Here is a 22,488-nt window from a genome sequence, read left to right on the forward strand (position 1 = left end):
ATTAGTTACATTTTATTTTATTCATTAGTTTAAAAGATTATAATTTATTTTATTTTCTTCAATAATGGTAAAGTAGAAAATCCAGCAATCAAATGATTTGTATTTTACCTATCAAGTTAAAATTTATGTCATCTACCTGCTATATTAATTGTTTAATGGAATACGTTTAGATTGTCCTTAATTGTTGATTTACATCCATCATAATAGAAGAAATATATATATATATATATATATTTTAAATTAGCACTTCAAAATATTTTAGATTAATAAGATGAGACAATTCCCCTATAATATTAGGAGGAATTTACTTTATAGCATAGTAAATACTTTGTGAAGGGTAATAACTATTTACATGCTTTGGCCATTTAGTAATTATTTTTCTGTCATACATAGTAAATAGCTTGTATTTTTTATTATTATTGAAAAAACTCCTATATATAAATGTAGGAATAAATTACTTACCAAAGTGTAAAAAAATCAACATGAAAAAATGAAGCCAAAATTAAGATAAGAAAATACATTATTATTATTATTATTATAATTATTATATGAAAGGAAGAAAATAGAAAAATAGAAGTGAAAAAGAAAATTAAAAAAAAAAAACAAAAAAGATGTGGGAGATTTGGAGAATAACAAGTCGGCGAGAAGTAGAGGATTTCCGAATCCTTCAACGACACGGAATGAGAAATAACAAAAAAGAAAAAAGTAATTATTTTTAAACATATTTTCGTTGTTTGTTTCACAGCCCCAAACCAAACCCTAACCCTAGTTTTTCTTCTTCATCAATTCCATTTAAATACCCCCCCACCACCCTTCTTCTTCCTCATTCGTTCCCTGTTCTCAATTTTCAATTTCCATCCATTCTTTTCTTCTCAAACATTTTATTTCGATTCAATCCCCTCTCTTTTCTTTTAGACAGACCCCCTGGAATTTGAGAACGACCCTGTTTCGGTTTCTTCTTTTACTCTGTGATCTTTTTTCTCTTCATCCGCCGCAATAGATCGGAGAATTTTTGAAAGATTTGTGAATGGTGGAAGAAAATTCTAGTAGTAGTAATTACATGCGCTCCCTTTTGGATTCAAGGGCGAGCGCTCGTCTTCCTCTTTCCGCTGCTTCTTCTTTCGCTTTTGGTTCTTGCAAGGAGGGCTGGTACTACCGCTGCCTTGGAGTTGACCCTTGAGAGTTTTTCTTGTTTCTCCTCAACCCCATTACAAGGAATTTTTTATTTTTTGGTCTGAACAACCTTTTGCGATTTATCTGTTTTGCATTTTTTTTTTATCGCGGCGCTAGCTTCGGTAAATTTTGTCGAGGCTGTCGTCGATTGCTGATTCTCTGTTTGGGATATAATTTGAAGGAAAAAAGAGAGAAGGGATTGGGATTTTGGATTTGATATTTTTTAGTTTACGAAGATGTTGCTGTATAAGCAGAAGAAGAATCAGAATGTTAAGGGCAACAGGCTCTTGATCAGTATTAATGTCCTTGGCAGTGCTGGTCCGATTCGATTTATTGTTAACGAGGAGCAACTTGTTGCTGCTGTTATTGATACCGCGCTGAAATCATACGCGCGTGAGGGCCGATTGCCGATTCTTGGGTCCGATCTTAGAGATTTTCAGCTTTACTGCCCAAATACTGGACCAGATGGTAATTCAATTGAACTTTTTCTCTTTTGATAATTCAAATATCATGTTCTTTTGCAATTTTCATTCACAATCATACTGCATGTGTCCAATCTGAAATAGCTGGAAAAATTGTGATTTTATTCATAAATTCGTTATCTTTATCTCAATTTCGTTTATTGGTTTTGTGATGGGGATCTCTGTTCTGGTTTTTTTTTTTTTTTTTTTTGTGGTGGGATCTTTATTTCATGTCTCGAGAGTCCTCTGATCACAATGGGAAAAAACAATCTGGTGGTCCTTATGTTTGTAATTTTTTCTGCAGCCTTGAGTCCATGGGACACAATTGGATCGCACGGAGCTCGAAACTTCATGCTGTGCAAGAAGCCACAGCCAGAAAAAGTGCCAGAAGAAGGAAAAACGCCATCAGGGCCAGCCATCCCTCGCAAAAGCGCAGGGAGCTGGAAGTCGTGGATCAACAAGTCTCTGAATTTGAAGATCTATTCCCATTGAATCCGCACGGCCACGATGATGTGGCGACTACAGCGGGTGATTGCTATCAATTAGGTTGGTCTTAGTTATTTGGATGAGTTGTTGTGGACCTTGGCAATTTGGCTTTTCTTGCTCTTGTTTTAGTCATTGTCGGACCCATGTTACAACTTTCAAAAGGTTGGGTGGGTTCCCCTTTCTCTTCTTGAAATTGAAATAAACTGTGTGTACTTCTTAGAATTTGTCCCTTTCAAATAAATTACATCTTAGCTTGGTAAAAGGTTTCTGGAAAGTAGATTACAAAAGGCTTTATGCTTTATGCTTTATACTTTATGCTCCATCCTTTGATATTCTCTTTATGTGGTTGATTATGGTTTTGGCTAAATTCATGTTTTTATCATCAATCTGATTGGTGTGGTTTGGGATATAGTTTATTGAATATTATATTGTTACAACTGTTGTGGTGTTTGGAGGTTGTGTTAAATCAAAATGGGAGTTGGCGCACATCAAGGAATTGTATGATTCAAAAGCTGCTGGTGGTGGTGTGGGCTAACTTTGTATTGATTTGACTATGAAATTTGAAACACCGTACCACGTTCTTATGGAATTTGATTATGTCATCGGTTTGCGAGTCATTTTCAAAACCCTCCTTTTGAATAGTGCGTGTGAAAGGGTGTGGTCAAGGTCACTAACCCTATACTTTATCTGTTCAATTCTGCTTGATTTTTTACACCAAGTTTACTTTTTTCCGAATTGACGTTGTTAGACATTTTATGATATTTGTTTTTTCTACCGAATTTTTTGGATAGTGAAAGGATACGAACCATATGATAAAAATGATAGGAAGTTCCTAAAGAGGAGTTTTCTAAAATTTGTTTAGAGAATTACAATTGATGATATGTGAAACTATTGCATCTATACATGTTTCAATCCATGGAAATTGTTGGCACTTTTATTTGGCATGTGATTGTTGCCATTATGTTGATTTGTGTATAAAAAAGATCACACTACTAAGTGGTGTTGTGTCGAGCATACTATACTCTACCAAAGTATAAAAGAAGTAAGGTCAAGTTTAACAATGATGTTAGGTTTCCAGGTGCATTACAATAATTACTCTTCAAATATAACCCGTAATTTTCAAGATAGGTGGTTAGATTCTTTTTGGCTACCAATCTAATGAGACTTTGTTGGGGTGATTTCTAATTGATGCAGTATGTGGATTTGGATGTTGGGTGATACAGTTTATGATGGGTCAATAAAGGTGGTTATGGTTATGTTTTAATTTTCCAAAAGAATGAGTCTGCCCTGCGCTTCTTAATTCTTAATTCAAATTTCATGTTTGGACATATTGATTTGATGGAATGTTCTATGCATGATTTCTACAATCAAACTCACTTTGTTTCACAATTTTCAACCCGACCACAATCTTTAGTTATTGTGCTTAAGCCGATCTTTCAGTTGGAACTACTACTTTTAATTTCATGAAGATCTTACCCTAGTAGGAGCTTAGGTAATTGTGATAATCTCTTTCTATAGATGAAATAGAAGGTAGTAGGAGCTTAGGTAATTGTGATAATCTCTTTCTATAGATGAAATAGAAGGTAGTAGGAGCTTAGGAAATTGTGATAATCTCTTTCTACAGATGAAATAGAAGGTTTGAACTTTCATTCTCATAGTTGTATTAGAAAAAAAAAATAGAGCTTGTCCTTATATTATACACAAGCTCTTCTATAACGAGTAAGCTTTGGTTTTGTGAAGAATTATTAATGAAGAAGTTTTCTGATGTTTAATGAAGAATTATTGAAAAAAGAACAAGAAAAAGATGGTTTGTAAAAGTTTTTTTTAACTTCATTATAGGATAAATATTTGAATAATTTATATGTTTAAGTTTCTTAACTTTTTGAAAAAAACGCATGTATTTGGTTTAAATTATCAAGTATTTAATTTTTAAAACTAAACCTAATTTCTTCTTAGAAAAAAAAAAGTTTCACTTCGTAATATATATAAACTTTTGGAAAATGCTTTTCTTCTTAGGGTTTCTACATCTCAGTGTGAATCACCTTTTTTTTGGTACATGGAAATTTTAAAGGTATGTTATCTTAGAACATCACCTCTTCACTTTGGTTCAATGTGTCTAATTCATAGACCCTCTTGTTTTATGCCAATCAAGTCTATCCTACTCAATACCCATCTCATCTTGTTCCCAATACATGTTTGTTAATATCTCACTGCACATTCAAACTTGCATCATATAAGTTTGTTAAACAAACAGAAAAAAAAAAAAAAAAACTCGAAAAAATGAATAAAAAAGAGTTAATTTTGTATGCATTCGTGTTGTTTTGTATCATGTTAATAGAATGTTGAGTTACATTATGACCATCTTTACTTGCCTTTAGACATAATATTTCATTAGTAATCTAAAAAGCCGATTTAATTCTGTTAACATTTATTGCTAGATATAGTGTATTTTGTAATTGTATCGTGAGATTCATTTTCAGTTAGATGTAATCAAAGAACATAATGTGACTGATTTGAAGTTTGTAATTAACGATAACTATGATAGATTAAGTTTAAAACTACATTTGTGATTCTAACTTGTTATGATTTATCCATAAATAAAATTTTATTGCGATTACACTATTTTTCATTTTAGATTGATAAACTTAATTTATATTTAAAGTTCACGATCTTCTAGTAGATATTTTATCTAAATGATATCATACAACTTAGTTTAGGATTTTGTTGTCATAAGACATTCACACCAATAAATTATATATAAGAGTTGTAGTTGTTATGGTAATATATATAATCAAGATTTGAAATGTAACTACGTAAACATTTCTAAGTTGTCGAGTGAATAGATATTCATACAAATTATAAAATAAAAAAATTAATGGATAGATAATAATAATTACATTTTAAACCTTTTTAACATTAGTAACATATTTATTATTTGTATTATATTTATATTAATAACATTATGCAGTTTGTTGAATGGTTAGTGAAGTTAAGAATATGTTAAAAATGTGAAATAACCTTTCGTATGAGTATTAAAAAGATGGCAAATGTAGACATATATATATATATTTAGGTGGTGGGGGGTTGATGTGATTGTGAGTGTGACTATAAAACTTGATGCTTCCGTACACAAAATTCTCTTGTTTATAATTATATGTGTTTGAATTGGATAGCAAGTCATTTTCAAAAAAGAATATCACTTTCAAATATGTAAACAAGTGGTGGGTCACTATTTACTGTAAGATCTCTATGCCAACCGTATACTCATAATCTATCTTCTTCTCCTTTTGTTTTCTTTTCCATCAAGTAATGAAAAATATAATGTGATTATGTTTCAGTTTTTTCTTCTTTTCATTTTTTTTTATAATTATCAAATTGTAAATTATATATTCATCTTTTCTAGAGATTGGCGACATTCAATTATGTTTATGAGTTTTTTTTTTAAAAAATTTAATTGGTGTCTAATAGATATTTTTTAACGTCATTTGATGTCTTAGTTAGCAACTAAAACATATGTCAAATTAGTTAATTTTGGATGTTTTAGATGATCTCCAAAACTATAAAAGAATTTATAGGTTAAATCACAAGTTCACCATATTTTTGATGAGCTAACTTTTTTTGTTTTGAAAACCTAAAGATGGAAGCTCAAATGACCTTCAAAAGATTTTAATATTCTTTCAAACTCTAACAAAGATTCAAAGCATAAAGATGATAATGCTATGGAGAACATAAGTTTTATATTTAAATGATAATCAAAAGCCACCCAATTTACAACCCTAAATCATCTATTTATAGTCTTTCAAAGAAATAGAAAAATAACTAATAAATTCTAATTAACCATTAATATTAATCTAAATTGAGAACTAATCTAAATATTAGCTAAAACATACTAATAATCATCTTCTAGTTCCCCTTATCAAGAAGTCCAAACTCGAGAGACACGGTAGCATAACACTCTTCGAACTCTTGATGATCAAACACATCCTTGAAAAACCATATATAATTTTTATAGCACGCTGAGAAGCCCTTGAAACAAACCTACGTTTTCATAATAAAATTATAAAGCCTTCAATCGAGACATGTCAACATTGAGAATAAGTAGCAAAAACTTTATGTATAGATTTAGTTTGGGAGAGAAAATATGAAACTAAATTGAGGTTTGAATCATACAATACTAAACAAATTTAACTTCTTAAATCAAAATCATTTTGGATTAAGAAGTTCCAATTGCTATAAATATTAGAATAAGTACATGTTTTTTTACTAGAAAAAGTAAACGTTCCTTTAACCATGCTCGTTATCTAGAGACTTAGAGCAAACAAATTTAAGTACAATTATTGGACGATATTATTTAGACAAAACATTATTTCACATCAAACCAAATTCCAATTTGGAATCCACTTACCAAATTTTTTATAAATGTACCAAATTAATTTGAGAATTTATAAAAAAAAATTAAAGCAAAACAGATTACTATCCAAAACTATCACGATTTAAAAAATAGTTTATCACATGTTGATGAAATAGAAAACTGTGAAAGTTGTTTCAAACTATTTTAATCAAAACACTTCAAATAAACATGATTTATTCCTTTTTAAAAAAAAACATTTTTTTTTCTAGTCAATTCATGCCGACTTAGTATACATAGGTGAAGTTTTATAGTTCCTATTTTAAGAGGGTAATAACATCTATCAAATTTTGATGAGATAAACTATTTACAAAATATAATAAAATGTTTAAATGAGTTATAGAAACTTTCATAAATTTTGTTATAGGATGTTATTTTTAAATATCTCCCTGTTTTAAAATTATAATTTTTTTTTTCCTTTGATAGGTTTTATAAAACAATCTCAAATCAAACTATAAATAGTCCTCTTTATGGAGATTTATCCAAACATAAAAACGAAATTTAACTTAAAATAAATTCAAACTTTTTTATATAATTTTCTTTTCATATTGGACTAAATTCATAATTTAACCAAAATATTTCAAATCCCAAACAATTAATTGTAACCCAAGAAAAAAAAAGTGTAAGTTAATAAAAAATTAAAATAATTTAATCGACAATACATAATTTTCTATAATAATAATCTTTTTGCTGGATCCAACCAAAACTCTCTTTAATTGAAAACAATAGTATTAGAGTCGTGCTCTTAACTTAATTTTGTAAATACACCGGATATAGTACACTTATATTTTTTGAAATATTTTGTTAGAGATAAAATTAAATAATCATCTAATAGTTTCATAGGTCCTTTCCACCACCATCAAAGTTGATCTCATTTTTTTCTTTTCCTCCATTATCTCATTATCTCTTTCACCTTTTTATCTTAAGACTCGATACATTTCCATTTAATAATTTTATACATCAAATTGTTTAGCATTATTGATTAATTTAGTAAAGCTTGCAACGTTAATTATTTGATTTCCTTTTTTTTTTCTTTTTTGTTAGCAGAACTATTTTAAGATAACTTTGTGATAAAAGTTATTAATGTTGGGTTAAACTTTAACATCACTTGTAATTTATGGTCATATTCTTCTATATAACTTTTAATTAAACCTTTCCCTAAGTAATGGCTTTCAGTTTATGTAAGTTATTTTCTATTTGGGAAATCACTTCTCAAATCTTTCTTTTAATCAGAATGCAATGAGATTTGGAGTCCTGTCTCCAATTTATCCCTAATGGAATTTATGAAGAGCCGATGTGTTTCATTATTATTATTTTGAAGAAAAATATAAATTTTGTCTAGTTTTGGATGTAATATGTATTATGAACTTTCCATTGTTAAGTTTTGAGTTTAGTTTCAATTTGATGTATACACTCTCAGATGTTATAAATTTATTTATGAGATTTTATTTTTGTTTCACTTTTTTTAAATTTTTAACTTCAAATTTTCACTCAATTATACTATTTTTTCTTTAATGATAATTAAAATTAATTAGATTTTGTTATTTATATCACTATTAAAATTTCACTTTATAATTATTTTAAATTAATTAATAGATATTGATGTAATTGAATATTTAATGAAAAATTGAAATTAAATAGGTAGAAAAATTGAAATTTAAATATTAAAAGTTAAATTATAATATTTTAAACTTTAAGAATTAAAATGAAACTCATTACTGAATATTTTGAAACTTAATATGGATAGAGATAGTTTTTGCAATTATTCTTGTTCAAGTCCTCTGTAAGCTGAATATTGAATGCCAAGAACCATAGTAAAGTAATTGCAAGCTAATATAGTATTAGTGTGTGTGTGTATATATATATAGTAAAGTAATTGCAAGCTAATATAGTATGTGTGTGTGTGTCTATATATATATATAGTAAGAAGGTGAATGAGTCTATTTCTTAGCCCAATAGGCCATTTTAAGTTTAGGCAAGTTGTTGTAAATTAAAATTGAATAATTTATAATGTTGCAAAACAAAAAAACAAATCATAATATATATATATATATATATATATATATATATATGTATATATATTTTATTTTGACATCACACAATCATATATGATGACTTTTATTTGGACAAGTATGGAACCCGCGTTAAACTTTCAACTTTTTAACAAATGAGGTCATATCAATCACTATTGAACTAAGGTCATGTTTAACAAACCGTAATAAAAAGTAGTGTAAACTTTTTGAAATTTCATTAACGGATAAATTCTCTTGGCATAAACCGTAATTGTAATTGTTTGGATCATGTTTACTTAAAATTATGAATTTATCAAATTTACGGTTCCTTTTATCTCTACTTTTGAGGGTCAAACGATAACAATAACAATAACGTTAACAATAAATATGTTAAAATTGATAATTTGTCAATTGTAACAGTAACAATAATGGTAGTCGTTACTACGATACAATTCTCAAACACAATTTGATTGGATACTCTCAATTCATCAATCTGATTACATTATTTTATTACAGATTTGGATGTTGCATCCTAAATTAGTACAAATTCATAAAACAAGTAATGAAATTGAACCTACTTTTCTTTATCTTTCTAGTAATTTGTAAAAATAGTGACATAGAAAAGAAAGAAAAAAGAAGTAAAAAGGAGATGTAAAGCAAAGCAAAACCAACCCATTATTCGATCAATACACAAAGAAAACTAAAACAAAATACACATTGAACAAAGCGGAAAATTAAATGAAAATGTGATATTCATCATTGAGAAAAAAATGAGCTTCAGTGGCATCAATTAGGGGTGAAACGTTGTCGTTCCATTTCTCCACATTTGACAACATTACCCCTTTGTTTTTCTTGTTGTTGATTATTGTTTGGGTAAACTTGAATAATGGTGACTTTGAGGTGTTTGTTTTACTTTATCATAACTTCTCCTCCCACCACTCAACATTACCAATCTATTTGCTTCATCCAATTCTTCCACCTTTTTTTTTTCTTGGCGTTAGTGCTTTTTCTTTTGGTCAATTTTCTTGATCTTCGTCTTTACATGCATTTTAATTGACTAATTAAATAAAGTAATTCGTCTAATTTTATATCATTTGGGTGTTAAGAAATTCATACGATATTAAATCTTAGGTATTTGGTGGAAATAGTATTTATAAGTTTAATTTTCAAAAAAGTTATTTCTTTTTTAAATCTTGATTTTTTTTTCTTTCTAAAATTTGGATTTTTTTTGTTGCAAATATTAGTAGGAACTAAAGAATGAACAAAAATAAGGTTATCACTATTGTTATGAAAAGAATAAGTTGCGAATATAGCAATATGAGCTCGTTAACAACTATAGTATAACGTAGAATTATGAGCTCATTAACAACTATAATATAATGTAGAATAATTTGCACATATATTTAATTAGATATAAAATTGGTTAAAAGTGTTATCCATTAGAATTATGACCAACGGAGGAGGACTGTATAGTAAAACGCAAAAGCCTGTTAGGCGTTGGCCCATTAGTATATTGCTATGAAGCCCATGTCTTCCAAAATGGGCTTACTATAAAGCCCATTATTCATACATTCAATGGTCTAAATTCCTTATGTTCCAAAATTAAAGATGGTTTTAATCACTTCGATCTTCCATAACCCTAAGTTCTCAACCAATGTGACATCAAATACTTCAATCCTAAATTATCAAAAGTAAAAGTTAGTTCTTACAAACTTTTATTTTCCTAAATATTGAATAAATTTGTAATTAATTGGTCTTTCTCATATAAGTAAGCAACATTATGGACATGGATTTTGTAATTAATTATAAATGTCTTTTGGATTTGGATGATCTTTTTAACTTACCATTTAATAATTTTGAATATGAGGGATTCAGTGGCTGATCCCTTGAGGGCTTTATATAATCAAGAAAAAAAAATGTTTAAAAGAGTTTTCCTAACTTTGTAGATTTTACAAGTTTTCATGTTTTCGAAACAAATTTAAAATTGTTTTCTCCATATATGTTATAAGACAATTATTTAAAATATTTATAATATAAATTGTTCTCTCTACCGTAGTTAGAGCAATAGGTAAAATCAATGTCAAGGTGCAATCGATAGGTAAGGGATAAAGTTTATCTCTATTCGTTGTAACCACTTTTACTGCAAGATCATATATGCTTTTTAACTCAATGATACACATATCAATATTGTAAGTTTGAAGTCGATCGATTCTCAAGCACATAGAGTTCAATAGTTGTAAAATCTCTTGGATAGTATTGATAAAGTTAAATAATTAAGTTTATGTATCATGAAAAGTAACAAATGAAATAGTCAAATTCAAACAAGTCACGCAAAAAAGCAATTTCGTACTTATTTCAATAGAATGATTATTTAACTCTTGGGGTTGTAAATCGATGACATCATAAAAGAAAAATCCAACAAAATAATGATGTGAGTTTGTCACTGGTTCAAAATTTTCAGTTTTATCGACATCAAATCAGAAACGTGTCATCTATTTAAGAACTTAAATATATTGACTTTGTAGAAATCGTAAATTGATTCCAACAATGAATCCCAACCTGACTTTCTCGTTAAGTGCAATCTTTCACTACAAAATTAAATTTGACTAAATTCATTGCATTTTAAATATCTTGATCCTTTCTTTGTAATGCTTGAGACAAGTCCATTTGTGATTTCCAAGGTAATTTTCATGAAATGTATACCGAAAATAAAGTGTAATAAAAAGATCCTAATAATTAGAATAATCTCCGTCTTTCTAAAAGATACATTGTAATAAAATCGACTGTTAAAGTATTGTAATTAATATGATACCTATCGAGTATCATCGGGTCGTTTAATCTCTATCTCTTAATTTAATCCTCTATCACTTGATATTTCACCATTATTTAAAGTTTAAAAAAGTTTCATGTTATGTTTCCTTGTACAGTATCTCGACGTCTTGTAATAATAATAATAAAAAGGTTAACAATTTTCATATGAATTTTTACGAAAAATAATTAAAGCGAATGAAAAAAAACAATAAATATAAAAAGCACATGTATTTTCTTACCAAAAAAAATGCTTTCAAGTCATTTAACTCACTTGTATAATACTTAGACTTGTTTCATCATATCCTTCCTCCTTACAACTACCAATAGTACTTGAAAATCTCATCAATACCTTATTATTTAAATCTTACACTTAATCCATACATATTATTGCAAACGTTTTAAATCTTACCTATTTAACCTATATAATCATAAAATAATATTTGAAATATAAACCAGTTGTAAAAAATTTTAATTATAAGAACGATTATTTTTATAAATCATGAGTTAGTTTTTTTGTTTAATTTTTATTAAAATGTTAGTTGAATTGAATGTAGATTGTTATTATAAATGAATTAAAGTGGATGAAATATGTGTGGTGTGTTTGATGATGGAGGGAAGGTGTATGAAAAGTATATGCATTAATTTATCATTAATGGGGTGTTTGAGATGTGATGGCTTCTTCGTTCTTCATCTCCATTCATTATTTAATTTCTTTTAACTTTATTAGTACAAATTTCTTCTTTGGAATTCTCTTTTTATCTATTCTCATTTCCATTTTCAGTGAAATTATAACGGTGTGATTATTCAATCATCAAAACTTTAAAATAAATAAATATATTCTCTCTCGATCATTCACCACCTTTTTTTTAAAAGTAAATTTCTATCTTAATTACTACAAAACACTAAAAACAGTAAGAAAATACAATATATATAAACACAATTACCATAACTCATTAATGACAAAGATAACAGTAAACTATGTGTTAAAATTTCTAGAGGTTTAAAATTCAAATTTTTACAAATTTCACTCACTCATGAATATCATTTTGTTGCATCAATACTAAAAAAAAAAAAACTCTCTAGTACATGTGATGAAAATCCTCTTTCAAAAAGCTATATAGGCTAAATATATCCTACACTTCCATTATTCTTTCTCCAATTTTATCATTGATTTTCCTTAAATAAATGTTAATTCAATAAACATGAGAGTATATCAAACTAACACTAAAGATATATAAAAAAGATATGAACAAAAAGAAAGAACTTGAGAACTATCATGTATCACCTTAATAGAAACTTCAAGCTATACTTAAAATAGTAGAACAAAATAGCAGATTGCACAAGTTGATTTTTTTTTTAATGGATGGATAAGATTTATGTTTTCTACCAGTTGTATTTATGGATTAGATATTTATGTATTTGGATATGTTAATAAATCAATAGTTTAATTTTTTTTATATTAATACCTGATTTAATATTCTAATTTTTCTTTTAACACATATCCAAAATTTGTAGACACAAGTGAATTGTGTCTAAGACAATACACATAAAGTTGCATGGAAAACTAATAAATGTTTAAATAAATTGAAGTTTAATTGGCTATTTAAGATATGTAGTTTTATAAAACATGCAATTAACTAGAATATAGTTTAACGATATTCGACATGCACTCAACTTAACTGGACTCGACATGTATCTGTGTAGAAGTGAGAAGGAAGATTGTTTGAAGATTAAAAAGGGAATGGAAAGGGGTATGTATATTTACTGTTGGATGAAAGAAAATGAAAAAGGGAGAGTGTGCGAGAGAAAAGAGGGTGTGGTGGGTGGAAGTAATAAACAAAACAAAGGGTTTAATTTATTGAGAGATTAAGGAAGAAAGAGAGAGAGTGAGTGAGGGTAGTTGTAATCTCATCAATTTCTTTCCTCTTTTTAATGGCTTCTGTTTTCAAAACCCAACCAAACATTCATTTGTTCATACCCTCAAATTAATGTCTTTTTTCTTTCACTTTCTCTCTTTCTTGCTTAACTATATTGCCTAATACTATTATTATTAAATAATATTAACTCGTTTCATTAATAATTAGAATATTAATAATAAACAACGTACATTTGTTTCATGCATTCCAATGAAGCTTCCATACTATTTCTTTAATGGTGGATCTCTTCTCGAGAGCTTGAACCCTATTTTGTCCATCACATAAACAAACACACTAATTGCTATTAGTTGTCACTAACTTTTTTTTTATTATTATTATTACTGTTGGTTATATTTGTACTAAATCATTGTTTGTAGTGTTGTATTTGTACTAACACTTGTAGAAATGCCACTTTTGAATTAGATATCTTAAACAGTCATAAATATCTCTCTCTTTTTTTTTTTTTTTTGTACTAACCTTGTATTACATGAAGTTTCAAATATATCTTTATTGTTAATTTTAAATCAAAGTAATTATAATACCTTTAAACTTTTAGGAATTCAGAATAACCTTACTTAAAAAAAATGTTAAAATTTACCCTTAGTAATTAGTATATGTTATTCTAAATCGTTAATAACTCATTGCAAAAAAAAGAAAAAGAACTGTAAACCTTAAAAAATAGTGTTTAAAACTGCTGTTAGTATAATTATTAATTTATTCGATTTTTTAATTAAAAAATTCAAGAAAAAAGAGAGAAATATCTTGTTAATTTCTTTTTGTATACATACTCTCATTTTTCTCTTATCAAATTGTTATACCAAATTTGATACTACCCAAAATAAAAAACCAAATAATTTAAAACATAAAAACCCACTAAATTCCAATATCAAAATCTCTCCTTAAAATATATTCAAACAATAAATAATCAATTGAATATATATATATATATATATATATATATATATATATATATATATATATATATATATATATATATATATTCGGCTATTTAACACACATTCAACTTCTTATTATTTATTTATTTTTGTTACAATCCATCTAATTACCTTAATTTTCAAGTAAACATTTATTTTCAAATAAGCAAATATCAAACAGTTAATAAAAAGGGAAACGTAAGATAGTATCGAAGATGAAAGAGAAGAAAAATAGAGAAGTAAGAAAGGACATTCATTAATGGTTTTTGTTCGTATACTAACAATAATTATGGTATTTTCAAACTTTCTTTAGTTCAAAGAATTTAAGAGTACTTGTAAAATGTTTGAAAGTAAACTTATAGTTACTTTTGGTTACGTTAAAAGTACATGAATAATATATGTTAATTATTTTTAAAAATCTCCACCCTCTAATTTTTCTAACATAATAAGTCTATGATATATTGATGTATTCAAAAAGGTAAGATACTAGATTTTTTCGTGTCTAATAAATTTTATGATATGCATCATAGGAAGGAGAGTTAATGGCAACATCACCAGACAAATCTGCACAATATTTCAAAATATATAAGAATCAATAATAGGATAATTAGAGGCCAAATTTAATAATCAATCCACAAGTTAGATTTTATGTCTTAAAAGTCCAATAATTTGTACAAGTGTCATAATATCATTTATATAAATTCGTACTGTACATCTTAATTAACTCTACTTGTGAAGTTTTTCTTAAAATTTACTTTGTGATCAAGTACAACCAATTAATGTAAGCAATTCACATCTTTTAACGATCAACTTGTAGGACTATAATAGTTAGTTAAAATAATGGTAATATATGATTTTTAAAATTTTATTTTATCAATTAGGACTGGACATTTGAAAGAATAAGTCAAAATAAGATCACAATTTACAACATCACATTTTGCAGGTTCATGGTAGATTAAAATAATGGTAGAGGTTCATTCATCTTCATCCTATACCAAAAATTTTGTTAATCACATAATTTAAGCACGAATTTGCTAATTACCATAACATTTGATCACCCCCTTTCAAGTAGTATATGGTTTAGAATATTCATGTTAATGTGTTAAATTGGTACTATTAATTACAATATTGTAAAATAAAAAATAAAAAAAAGGTTGATGGTGTTAGCATAACGAATATGAAAACCCAATATAAATTCAAATTGATTAACACATGCATTTATGGATAGAAGAAAGTGTAAATTTGGGAAAGTACTCAATAACCTTCTCTAAGATTTTAATATTAATAACTACTAAGATATGTTATGAAAAAAATAGGTTAAAATGAAATATATTGGTTTAAAGAGAAAAATGAAATTTGAGTATAAATTAAAAGAGGAAAAGGAAGAAAAGAAGAAGAATCAGGTGGGAGGAGGTGTAAGGGATGGTAATAGAATGGGTAAGGAAGGTGGAATGAGGAAGGTACACGTGGAAGAAGAAGGGACGTGAAATCTGGCATGCAGAGATCTTGAGATAATTCTCCGACGAAGGGCTAGGATTGCATTGGGTAATCTGGTGCGGTTTGGCAGATACAAAAAAAGCGTGTGCATTAATTGTGTTGCCCAGTGGGGTTTCTGTTTTAAACCGTTCCATGTAACTTAATCAAGAAAACAACAACTCACTGGTTTTTTAAAAACTCAAAGACCAAACCCCCCCTCTCTCTCTCTCTCTCTCTCTCTTTCTCCCATCCTCTTAATATAAATAGTAATCTCTATGTTTCCAATTTTTATAGACATATATAATGCATACCCTACATTTGATCATTCAAATTGTAAATAACACAAACAACATAACATGAAACACTATTCTTAATTAATTTTTTACGTCATCAAATAATAGATTCAAACAATCAAACACATGTGGTTAGATGAAATAATATGTATTATAGTTTAGGGTATGGATAATTATTTAATTGGGGCACGGTAATTAGCTGCATTAAATGTTACTAATAATGTTTTTTAACGGAATAATTTTTTTAATACAATTTGACTTTACTAAATGACAAAACTGATCATCTGATTAGATCAATCATAATTCACCTTTTTCTGAAATATGATAAACAATCCATTTTCAAATTATATTACCACACACACTTATGTAACAAAAATATATTATTTTAATGGTCAAGAAATTACAATTCACAATTTTTAACGATCCTTCAAATGATTCCCAGAACTACACACTTTTTCTTTTTTGTCTCACACATTCAACATCCTCGCTTAAATAAAGAAACACAAACTACATATATCGTCAAACATTAATATAATATATGGTAATATTCAAAACTATTATATGACCTCTATTTATTATTTTTCTACAATATTTTTATTCACTGTCATTATATATAGATTTCTACATCAAGTAATTGCATATGAAAGTTCAGAAAATGTATGTTAAAATCATTTGTTAAATAGATTACAAAACTCCAGTTTTTTTTTTACAAATTGATTAAGTTTTATTACAAGGAAAGTAAGAGTTCATCAACTTATTTTCTTAAATTTAATATAAAGTATTCAGTCACAGTAATGAAAACAGATTACTATGAATGCTACATATACCATATTTATTATTAGTATTATTATTTTTGGAATAAATTCTCTGATACAGTGTTTTTGCAGTGGTTAAGGAGAATAAAGAAGAAAGAAGAAAGAAGAAGAAGAAGAAGAAGAATTGATTAATACACAGAAAATTAAATTCAAAGACAATTTAATTTTTGTTACAAAACGTACAAAAAAAAGAAAAAAGAAAAAAAGAACATTACATTAGTAGTAGATAGAAAGAAACAAGAGCATCAAATAATTAGCCTTCAAACTTAATTAATTTCTCTATGAACGCTAATTCTTTAATGCTCTAATTCTTCTCCACAAAAAAAGAAGAAAAAAAAAGTTGTTCAACACAAAGATCTTAATCTACCCATTTTCTAAAATATTAAAAAAAAAATAAACAAAAAAACAAAAATTGATGGACTTAGTTGTGAAGAGGATTCGGACCCGTATGAATTAACCGCTTGTTTTCGCCGTACGCGGCAGCAACGGCGGCGGACTGATGGCGGTCGAAAAGCTCAGCTGGGGAAGTTGTAGTTGTAGGTGGTGCATGGTGAAAGAACGCCGTGGAGAACCGGGCTAGTTTCCTTGATGGCGGGGGCGGCGGGGGAAGGTGAAGACAGAGGGTAGTCGGAGCTGAAATGAGAAGGACCCAGAAGAAGAGGAAAAGGGCGGTGGTGGGTCTGACGCGGTGGCGACTGGAGGTTCCGGTTGATGGTGTCATTCCGCCGCCGTGAAACGGAGGCGGGTTTTTAAGGGTGGCGGAGGGGCGGTGGAGGCGTTTGTTTCCCGAGAAAAAAAAGAGGAGAAGGAGAGAAAATGAAAGAAAGTGAGAAAAAGATCAAAAAAAGAAAAAAAGAAAAACATAGAGAAGATTTGGGTGCGTGTCTTATGGGTTTAACCACATGATCTTAAAATTTAAGCCTAATGTTTGAAAATCTTTATAACAAAATTTCAATATATTTTTTTTATAGACATTCTTGGTCTCTGTTTTTTTTTTTCTTTTTTTTTTTTTAAAAAGAGAAATTAAATGTGAGGACTGTCAAGTATTAATAACCGATGTCTCCGGGAAAAAAAACAATTAAAAAAGAATAGAAGGACTAAAAGCAATATACAAAGAAGAGAGAGCTACATTGGGAAATAAAAAGAAGGGTATCCGTACGGATTTCATGGAAAAAGGGAGGGTTTTGAAGTTAATGCAAAAGGCAAAGAAAATAAAGAAAAATCAGATTTGAGAAGAAAGTGCTTTTCAATTCTCTAAGATTTGGTTGTATTTGTGTTGGGTTTTCCCATTTTCATGTTGGTTTTTCTTTTTTCTTTTTTTCTCTTTTTAAAAAAAGGGTTTGACTAGAGAAGAAGAATTGCAGGTCATTTTCTTCCCTACTAACTTTCTTGTTTTGGCCTTTTCTTTTATGTTTGTTTATGTTGTAATGTCAGAATTTGAGTAGGAAGTTAGGTTGACTTTAAGGAGCAACTTTTAAACTAAATCTTCTGTTCAAAGAAAGAAATCTATCCTACTTCATGTATTTTTGAGGTTGATTGAGATTTCAAGAAATTCATAATAGTAATCCAAGAATAATAAACCCAGCTTTTTAATTAACCGTCTATTTAGGTCAAGATTTGGGATGATGTTGCATGAAGATCAAACTTGGTTTGAACGAGGACATTAAAATTTTAGTTATGGGCAAATTGGAGTTTGAAGTTGGATATATGGATTCACATATAATCTTGAATTGTATCATCTCAGCTAGCTGATCAACTATGATCAATAGTCACCCACCTATATCTCTTTATCTTTTGGGCCGAGGGACTGTCAACATTTTTTACTTTGAAACAATCTCTATCTACCTATAAGTTGGTCTTAAAAATGAAATAGTTGGAATAATTGGTATTGGACAGTACGGTGTGAGGCAACAATTAGGCATTTGTATTTTGGATGCCTAGAACAGATACTCCTAGAGCTTGGCCACCCTGGATTAAGGTCATGAGCTAGACTGAACATCATCTAGCTAGACTTGTGGTCATCTCGTTGGTGGTCGTCGCCTAGTTAGAACACCTAGACTTGGGGACATTTGAACTGAACGCATAAGTGCAAAACAAAAACGTGTTAGGTAAAGGTTGAGTCACGCAACACGCTTTTTTTAAGATGTTTTGTGACTCTGCTCGGAGTGCAAACAATTCTTAATATTGTCACATCACCCTCAAGATAAAACAACAAAAAACACTCAATTGGAGCCACAATGAAATCGATCGAAATATCAAACACTCATGAATAACTTTGCTTGAAAACTAAAATGAGAGAAAAAGTTTTGAGAGAATCTTTTAATAGATAATTTTTTTGATGATCCAAAATGAGACGAGGAGATGGACTGTATAGTAGTAGGTTTCATAACGGGCCTTAACGATCATGTAAAAATATAACGCTTCAATAATGGTCATGTCAAAGTGTAACGCTTCAACGGTCCACTCGTTAAGTGGGCAAAGTGCCTCGACCTTCAATATGTTACAAGATCCCAACACTTCGCCTTTCAACACGTTCAAGGCTTCAATGATTCAAAGAAAAAACTTTTGAAACTAAAAAATAAAATATTATTAGGGGTGTTTGCAAAAGTAACAAAAAAATTATGATAAAAGGACTCGTATCACTACATTTTATAAATTGCAAAAGTAGCAAATTTAAAAGTCGATAACCCTCTAATAGCCTTCCGATAGTCGTTTGATATCACTAATTACTTGTCCTATTTGTCATATTCGCAATATACAAAAAAGAGGTGTCAATGATTATTTTTTTCTAAATGTTTTTGTCGTCTAATGTAATTTTCCATATTATATTATTCCTCACCTCACCAGTTTGGTAGCGTGCGCATGTAAAGAATCAACAAATCCACGTTTATCTATCTTCTCATCCCCTTTTAACCGAGCCATTCAAAATTCGTTAACTAATCAATATTATCCACTATAGTCCATAGAGTTATACTTTTTTCATTGTAGATATATTAATTTGTGTTCATCTTATATAACCATAGTTAGTAAGTCAACTCATTAACATGTTATTTGTAATCTCAAATAAGTCAATTTAATGCATGACGTTTTACCATATAAATTATATCTTTTTTCTTAAGTCTTAGTTGACGCCTAATCTTATCCCTGAAATAGGAGGTTTATTGAGCCAGTACTGATGAATTGGTCTCACCCTCACCTATACAAATATAAGTATAATTTCATGTGAAAAGAAGTAAATAGTTGGCCGAGGATTTTAAGGTCGAGTTGTCTAGGTCATCAATAATTGCAATAATCAATTTTAATCAATTAACGGTGTTATAATGTAAAAGTGACAACTGTTTCATGGTCCGATCTTATACAATCTCGTTGCATAGGATGCCCTTAATATGTCTCTACATAAGCATCTTGAGATCACATTGCTTGTATTAACTACAAAGTGGAGCTACATCCATAACGTTTCCAGAATAAGACGTCCAGCCTTATTCCTATATTGTAGACCATTTGGATTATTTCTCGACCTTGATTCACACTTATTTCTATACATAAAGTTCAAGTACTCATACTGTAGTCAAGAAACCTTGTTTATTGAGGTTTATTGAATTCCGGGTTTTATCATAAGCTTTATTAAACAATATATTGAAGAATACTTATTCAATAACAATTTATTGAACAATACTTAAACAAAAAATTTATTAAATAATATAATATTTTAACATTTACAAATTAGGATATAAAACGTTCCGTTCAAGCTAAAGCTAAAGAGTTCAATTACCTCTTAGGGTTTAGGGTGCCTGTTTTTCTAAAATTTTGGGCACTACCTGCTAATGTCATCCCAAGCCAAGCGTTACGAAGGTTTAATGTTCAAAGGCTCTCTAAACTTGGAAAGATAAATTATTTTCTGAAGGGGACAAATAAACTGTCATAAAGTCCATTATTCAAGAGGCATACTTAACTATACCATTAGCTGCTTCAGATAGACTTGGAGAACTTGTGATGTTATCGATCTTTTTAACTTGTTAGTTGAAAAAAGCTTAGTACGAGTAAACATTGATCTTTTAAACTACTTCATGGATTGTGGGTAATGAAAAAGTGTATCATAATTGATTATTACAACTCATGGGTTGTGAGAAAGAGTAGTCTTATTCCTCTTATAATAAAAGAGCAAATAATGTTGAAAAAATAGGAGGTTAATTTATTGCACAGCCCATTTGGATTTCTCGGATTTGACTAGCAAATTTTGCTTTTGTGGTGTAGATTGTGTGGGCTGTTACCTTTTGAGAATTAGGGTTTGGAAAATTTGGGGATGAAGAGATTGAACAAGGAATGGAAGATTGAAGAAGAAAAAGGGAAAAGAGATGGACCGGAGGGTGAGACCCATATGGAGAAAAGAGAAGGAACGAAAAAAAGATTGAGGCAGAGAAAGGGAGAGAAGCGATGAAGGGGAGGAAAGTGAAAAGAGATTGAAGAAGAGAACGAAAAAAAAAGGAACCCAAAGGTAGAAACTTCTTTTTTTTTTCATTTTCGAAAATTTCTAATTTACATGAGAAACGTTTCTAAATATTTTGAGAAACGAAAAACAGAAAACGTTATCAAACACATTCGTTTCTTAAGAAATGAAAACAGGAAACAGGAACATTACCAAACGGATTCTTAGAGGCGCTTAGCATATTCAAAAACAATTCATCCCACTCGACACAAAGGACATTTTGAGTACACCTTTGGGGATCTAGTTTTCTCAAGAAGCTATAGTCTAGAATATGGACAATACAAACTTATTTTCGGTTAAAACTGAATACACATTGAGTAACATTCACTAGTATATATCTCACTCTAGCACATAAGAATAATTAATTAAGTTATCTCTATGGTATTTTGTTTAATCAACTTTATAAATAGAGAAATTCTTCTTCGTTTGATGGTTCATAAATTTTACACTCCAAAGTAACTTGAGAAAATTCTCCCTACAATAAAAAAACTCATAAGCTCTTGTAGATTGAATAACACTTTAAACGTAAGTCCTTTGAAGATATAAACATTCTTCTAAGACTTCAACTTGAAGAACATCAACGTGTTCTACTTAATTCCTCAAATCAAGCGTATGCAACAATTCAAATGAGAGAATAAGATGATTAAGTACTAGGTGTCAAATCACATCCGCATAAATCTACATAAACACAACTTTAACTCCACGATAGTTCGTGCAAACAACATGCTCCATCTACAGTAAATTTTGTCATATGTACCATGCTTTATTACTTGAAGATCTATGTCTGGTACATTATGTGTGTGTGTTGGCTTTTGGTGTGTGGGTGCAAAGTCAATTATATGCTAGCTAGATTTGTATTAGTAGGTTCAACTTCTTACTATTGAAAAGGTAAATCACAATATTTCACAAAACCAATAAGAAGAAAATTTGAGAGACATGGAACTGAGATTATTGCATGCTTATTTACCTAAACCATAAAAACAAAAAAGAAATATAGGTTTTCGATTGTTTAGACTCTTAAATGTGTCTTAGAATAAAAAACCTAAATAGGTGTAAATTTGTTTCCCTTCTTCAAGGTAAATTGCAATAGGGCTTGAGGGGAACAATTGCATATATCTTGGATCCTCGTATATATTACCATTACATGTTTGCATACCTTCAAGGTTCTAAAACGTCATGAACATAAGTATACTTGACGTTTATAAAACGTCAACGT

At 29.0% G+C, this 22,488-nt stretch overlaps 2 protein-coding genes across 2 annotated transcripts; one reads left to right on the forward strand and one right to left on the reverse strand.

The window, feature by feature from the left end:
- Positions 1-726: 726 nt before the first annotated feature.
- Positions 727-2,402, forward strand: LOC101204652 (uncharacterized protein At4g22758). The gene is made up of 2 exons (XM_004150547.3): positions 727-1,641; positions 1,939-2,402. The coding sequence occupies exons 1-2, from the start codon at positions 1,410-1,412 to the stop codon at positions 2,124-2,126; spliced, it is 420 nt and encodes a 139-aa protein (XP_004150595.1). The 5' UTR covers positions 727-1,409; the 3' UTR covers positions 2,127-2,402.
- A 14,805-nt stretch (positions 2,403-17,207) lies between these two features.
- Positions 17,208-17,507, reverse strand: LOC105435695 (CLAVATA3/ESR (CLE)-related protein 17). Its single transcript, XM_011657944.1, has one exon. The coding sequence runs from the start codon at positions 17,505-17,507 to the stop codon at positions 17,208-17,210; it is 300 nt and encodes a 99-aa protein (XP_011656246.1).
- Between the last annotated feature and the right edge of the window lie 4,981 nt (positions 17,508-22,488).

The sequence above is a fragment of the Cucumis sativus genome, chromosome 5, assembly GCF_000004075.3.
Source record: "Cucumis sativus cultivar 9930 chromosome 5, Cucumber_9930_V3, whole genome shotgun sequence".
NCBI classification, from domain to species: Eukaryota; Viridiplantae; Streptophyta; class Magnoliopsida; order Cucurbitales; family Cucurbitaceae; genus Cucumis; species Cucumis sativus.